We start from the raw sequence: 6705 nt of genomic DNA on the forward strand, positions 1-6705 counted from the left end.
AAATGTAAATGTTGTGTCTTCTACAGTGGACAGAGTAAACTGTCAAGTCCAGTTATTTGATAAGAATCAGCCTGCTTTTGAATAATGTAGACAGTAAGGAAGTTGATTTGATGTCTATGCAATGTGACATTACTTATTAATGGATTTTTAAATGCAGCGAGTGGACGTGACTTTGCCACAGTGTGCTCAACGTTTTGAGTCCCTTTGACAAGTATGAATTAAAAATGGCGATATGCCTTACGTGAGTACAGGTAGTCAAAGAACAGAGCGATCTGCCCCTGAGGCTGTGCAAATTGCCATGTTCTATTTTCTTCCTGCATAATTTCCTCAGTCCTGTCTGAGATGGGAGGTATAATTTAATTATCCTTTCTTTTTTTGCAATTGCGAACTGCGAGTGTTGGGCTCGCTTAATGCAAACAATTTTCTGCCATGACGTCTGTCGTTTAGTCATTCAAACAGTTCAACTGCTTCCCTCCCAGGTTTTTTTTTATCTCCCTCTTTCACTCCCCTGTTCCTGTCGGTATTGATTGAGCCCAGCTGTAATTATATCTTCTGTGTAATTTCTCTGGCGTCACCGCTGGGTTCCTGCCAGCTAATGGAGGCTAAAAAGAGAAGCTCCCAGAGTGCTTTGCACCTGGTCGCAGCCACTGATGCTCGTACCAATAATGTGTACTTGTGCCAATAATAATGTCGGCTGTAGAGTTGCACAGTTTGCGCGCCACAACGACAGCCTCTGCTGAAAAGAAGAACACTGTCGTGTGGATGTGTGTCTCTCAAATGTACCACATGACAGAAATTCAGTAAATGAGGCAGCACTCTCTTATTCACATATTTCTACTCTTAAGGGCTGTTCATAGCAGTAAGGAAAGAAATGCCATACATCCAGTCTTCCCTTAACACATTTAATAGCATTATAATGTTAAAAATACTTTTGCTATCGCAGGTATCCAAAATAGCTCTGAGAGGCAGGTGGCCGCAGATCCATCCTGCTAACATGTCACACCGGTGCCGATAGATGATAAAATACATTAACAACCTCTGAAGAAGTGCTACACAGCTCATGTGTCCCCGACATGAAGGGGAATGATGGTGAGGTGCAAGCGTGCAGTTGAAGACCTTCAGATAAGAGTTCAAACAACTTGATAAAACACTTCTCCTTGGAGGACAGGACTTTTACGTCATGCAGCCAGGCGTGTATTTTAGACTGATGTATAGAGATAAGATAAGAGTCACACACTGCAGACCTCCATACAGTGTTGTATAGCGGCACAGTTGTATGGCTATCTTTTGCCCGGCTTTTGTTCCTTTTGTCGTGGAAAACTGTAAAATATTGTAATGCTGCAGGTGATTGCACTTTCTTAGTAAATTAATGAGAACATGCTTTAGTCTAATGCGTAATTTCATACCAATAATGTAATAAACTGTAACTTTTTATGTGTCATTTTCTTAACCATCGAGCCCATGTTTTGTCCTTTGTCAGATACTCACACCAACCTGTCCTTAAACATCCCGTACCTGGCCCCTGAGGTCTACACTGTGCCCTTCACCATCTCTGACAGCAGCTCTCCTCCCAGGAGCACCTTCATAAACTTGCCAGGTAACGCCGACTCTCCTGCTGATGGGCTTCATTGAGCACGGGGAGGTTATGGAACGTGAGTGTAGGAACAATCAATAAAGATCAACCTCTGTGTGCCAGCTTGTCCTCGCACTGTTCTTGTTTGATAATGATGCAATGGGACTTCACAAATGATTTTTCCAGGCTTGTGATTACACAGCTCTCTTAAGACTGTTCTGCCCTGTACAGCCTGCTGACACCTTATATACAAAACACAGAGCTTCTTATACACAGGTTAGGATGAACTACTGTATATGGTCAAGGAGATATGGGGTGTACAGTAGGTGCTGTCCTTTGGCTTTCCCTGCCTGCAGTTTTGCAGTAAAGATAAACTTAGATATCAAATGTTGTACATTATAATATTTAAGAAAGTCATATGGAAAGATGGATAAAAGTTTGATTCCTTTAACGTCACTGTGCAGAGTTTGAATTATTCGCTGAACCCTCAAATTATTCTTCCATTAATTATAAGATGAGCAGTGTTTTTAGTTTGAATATCAGAGTGGTAACAACTGGGCCCCGAACATGAACCCTTAACATAACACAAATGATCCCACTCAGTTGCATTTTCCTGTTTAGTCAGAACTTCTCTGTTGTGTGATTTTTGAAAGGTCTGATCTGTGTGTTGTGTTTGTTTTCCCTTGTTCCTCCCCTGTTAGTGACAGTGTGTCCCTGCAACGTCAGAGGGAACTGCAAAATGGCTGCCAAGCAGCTGGAGGGCATGCCAACTATTCAGTCTGCAGTGGGCATTCTGCTTGGCACCTTTGCAGTCATAGGTGAGCAGCGTCAGATGAAAACAGTTTTAATGCCACTGCAACACCTTTGCGATTGAAAATGCTCCATTACAAGCTTTGCAGAAGTAGTATTTGGTCACTCAGGATTGTACTGGATGGCATTAGATTTGTCAAGGCTTCATGAATATGTGCCAATACACTATATTTTGCAAGAAAAATCAACAATAACAAAGTAATGTTGTTGAATATCTGTCTGTTTTGGGTTTTTTTTACTTGCAGGAACAATCCTCATCGTCATATTTGTGAGATTGTCCTACCAGAACCCCAAACGGCCGAGCAAGACTAACCAGGAGAGAGTTCCCCTGAAGATTTCAATCTAATAAGGATGATATTGTCAGTCAAGCTCACTGCTGTGGCCAACTGGACCAATGTAACACTTGTTGCTTGCAGGGCACTGAGTTCATTAAGTGACCATGAATGTCTAATAATAAATGTATATTTCAGTAATTGGATCAAAAGTTTAGATGTACGCTGACTTAGTTAAGATGCCTAATGTATGTTACGTGCTTGGGTCATGATGTTGACTTCTGTTTTAAGTTTGTCATTTTATATTGTTGCAGACCGGTTAATTAGTTTCAAAATGGTGCCTTTTTATTACAACAAGGTACTTAGGGCTGTCACAATGTCAGATTTTAACTTCACAATAACGATATTATTGCGATATGTATAGAATTTGGGGAAAAAATGCTAGCAATCAAACCTATCTTTAACTTTGTTTACTGTGTGTTTTGTCTCTTTTAAATTAAATAAATTACCCTCAAGATATGAGTGTAGCGAGGTGTAGAGGGAGGCTGTCACCATAACTGTAAAAAATAAGTGTTCAAAAAGAACAAATATACTCAAGTACTTGTGAAAAGGTAACCAGATGTACAAGGCTGAACATCTTCGCTGGATTATTCACAAAATATTAACATATTATTAACACAATTGCAGTACTAAGGTAATGGTTAGGAAATTTTGAGAAGTAAAATTATAATTTCAAGTCAGAATTTTTAAGTTAAGACAAAAATTGTGACTACAAAATTGTTTTTTAAACCTTTGCCCCAATACTGTGTTGTAATATACACTGCATGTACCTGTTATTAATTTATGTTAAACACATCTGCTGTGTGATGCTATGATTTCTGATTATGAGAAACTGTTTGGCTGAAGAAACCTGTAAATGCTAACATGTGATTTAATTAACACATCAAAATAATTCAAACATGTTGAAGCACTGCGACTGCATGATTGTATTTGAACATCCATTCAGGTGCAACTGTACATAAGCTATACTGTAGATCTGAGCCTGTCATACCTGTGGCTCATTTACTGCATGAAATCTTTTCTCTTCTAAGCTTCAACATTATGAACCCAAAAACTTTAAATCTAATGAGGCCTGAACTTGTCCCGTGTTTGTAATTGCATTAGCAGCACGCTCCGGTCTCTGTGATCAAGGCTTTATAAATGCTGACCCAGACGACCTAACAGGCAAGCAGAGTTATATTCAGACCAGTGTTTCTATGAATAGCTCCACAGTTGAAGGTCCACTGAATGACACTCACCCAGCAGCGAGCTAATCACATCTTATTCTTGAAAGAAAAAGCGTTTCAAAATTGATTAGAAATTACAAAATCATCCATTAGCTGCCGTGACAAAAGTTTAATTAATTTGGATGATTAATCGTCTCACAGACATCATATTTGAAGGTAGGTAGAGGCTAAAAGCTGCTATACTGTGATAAAAGATGGATAGATCATTTTGTCACCAATTGTTTGGCTTAAGAATTTAAATGAATCCAACATTTAAAATTAATAAAATCAATATTCTTTGTGAAATGTGTAGAAATGTAAAGATATAATATTTAACATTTCTTCATTAAAATGTCTAAAGACAACTTGACCTTTGATATATATTTCATGAAGTTTTGTACTTACATTAGCCCAGATGCCTCCAACAATGTTCAAACCCAGAGAAATCCATAATTTTATTCAAGGTAACAGTGTGTTTCATTTGTTAAGCTGTCGCTATAACTTCCAGATAAATGCCAGATGATACGTCAGAAAAGTGAGGAAGGAAGTCGGCGAACATGACCAAACATAACATACAACCTCAAGAAACTACCTTGTCTGTGCAACTGATTTCCGACTAATGTCAGATTTTAATTGGCAATGGTGGTTGTTTAACAATGACAAAAACTAAACAAAGTTAGCAACTAGCTAGTGTAGAAAGTCAAGCAAGTAGCCTGATTAAGACCGAGAGGTCCTAAAGCTAAAGCTAAAGGACGAGTGAATACCGGAAACATAACTACAATGGGATGATAATGTTGCTCCATGTCTTTTGCATGTAACTGTTGGCTCACACATTAGCTTTAACATCTTAATAAAATTATTTTATTACAGGGCAGTGTGTCTGTTACCTTTTTTGCCAGTCTGGTGGTGCCTTACAATCAAGCAATGCATGTTTAAAGGTGTAATTTTTAAGAAACAACAAGAATTTGACGGTAGCTCCAAAACTGTAGGGGGCAGCATAACTGCGTACTGCTGAGTTTTACCATGAGTTAACAAGGCAAATAAGCTTGTCTTGCTTCAGTAAGACAGAAACTTGAATTCATATGGTGTGCAGAAAAATAGGTGAAAAATATCTTTACTTTGTTTACTTATTAGACCAAGTAGACTATCAGACTATCGCCTATGCGGTAAAAATGTTTTTAGGGTTAGGGGCTAGCTGGTTAGCATGCTAACTTCAGCAGACATCTTAGTAACACAGTAGCTACATAGACGTATTTGATATCAGCACTAATATTCCTAAGTTCAATTCATTTTGACTTGGCATAGTAGGAAAAGCACATGTGTTACTAATAATACAGTGAGCCAGCATGCACACTACTAGTAGGACCTTGAAACTAAAGCAGCTAAATGGAACTCAGCCATCATTGATTTTATGATTCACAACAATTTCTTTCTACTGTGATATGTGAGTGTGTAATCCATAAAAAATGGCCTGCTTACTCAAACCAAATCCTAGAGACACTGTCACCTATTAAAACCACACTTTTTAGGTACACGTTGTACTATGAGTAATAGACTTATCAAAGTGTGCTCATGTTTTCTCTATAGCTCTCTCTATAGCACAGTATGGAGAAGTGAGACAAGAATAACAGATAGGAAATGATGACATGCAAATTTGCACAGGAGCAGGCCTCATCTGTGTGGAGATTAGCAGCTGTATTTTTTTTTATCTTCCAGGTTAGGGTTACTAGACTGTTATGAAGAAAACATCTTCAGCTGCTCATCATCGTGTACTGTTCCAGCATGCATGAAATGGAAGAACAAATACAGCAACAATGGAGCAGGAAAGAGATGACAAATCTAAAAATAACCACATTTACGTTCACTTTCACATGTGTGTAACGACTAGATGCTACCTCAACTGGACATTTCAATGTGCAGTGACTCACCAGATATAGACAATGCAGCTGATAGCCTACGCACACACTGCCCGTTTATATTAGGCTATTTATATCTGCAGCTAACTGCTCCAATCAAAGCACAACATAGCTCCAAGTCAAAGAAAAGTACACTGAAGAGGACCCTGAGGGAGATGAGAGCGCAGGAGGGAAGGGATAAGCTTGTGACACGGGGTCAGGCGTTACATTTGGGAGGTAATGAGCCTCCAACTTTAGCCTTGATGTGTCCCAACAGATCCTCAGAGGACAGGGATGGTTCAGCTGGCCAATTTGGGGTGCAAGGCCACATAGAGAAATGGGGGGGTGAGATTTCCAATCACATCTGGGAAATGAGCGATAAGCCACTGCACATGGACAGACACTTGGGGACAGGAACAGTGGAGCAGTGGTCTGTTTTCCTCAGGAGGCCAGCCGGTTTTCCATTGCTCGGTTACCGGCACTGACGAGTGTTTTTCCTAATCCCTCTGTTCTGAGTTTCCCCACAGCTTTGGCTATTTTAAGCTTGTTTTAAGATCCAGTAGTTTCACTTTGGCTCCAAATGTGACAGTTTCCCCATCTCTAGCTGTTTGAGACTTACTGCATGAAGCTTTCAGTACTGATGCAAGACATTTCCGCCAAGGTTTCCATTAATACAAATATGACACATAACTCCTCCCCAGCCAAAATACTTGTTTTTTGTTGTTTTTTTCCCCCTGAGGATCTGTTAACCATTTTATATCAACATGGATCACATCTAGTTATGTGAAAGGGGTTGCTCACACTGATACACCCACAAATTATCACCTCTGCAGTTCCACTCCACTCTGTGAAATGTTTGTGTCTTGGTTTTCTTGTCTGCAACTTTACTG

The 6705-nt window shown here is 39.4% G+C and overlaps 1 protein-coding gene across 1 annotated transcript in view; it reads left to right on the forward strand.

Annotated features, from left to right (window-relative positions):
• The window catches only part of cdh16 (cadherin 16, KSP-cadherin), a gene marked incomplete at its 5' end in the record, with an annotated part of 31141 nt that extends 27006 nt beyond the window's left edge, over window positions 1-4135 (forward strand). The window contains 3 exons of the mRNA XM_084372784.1: window positions 1481-1597; window positions 2275-2391; window positions 2629-4135. Coding sequence (XP_084228910.1) covers window positions 1481-1597; window positions 2275-2391; window positions 2629-2729 — 335 coding nt within the window. The 3' untranslated portion in view covers window positions 2730-4135. The remainder of the gene's footprint in view (window positions 1-1480; window positions 1598-2274; window positions 2392-2628) is intronic.
• Between the last annotated feature and the right edge of the window lie 2570 nt (window positions 4136-6705).

This window comes from Pagrus pagrus (assembly GCF_965226575.1).
Source record: "Pagrus pagrus genome assembly, chromosome: 1".
Taxonomy (NCBI): Eukaryota; Metazoa; Chordata; class Actinopteri; order Spariformes; family Sparidae; genus Pagrus; species Pagrus pagrus.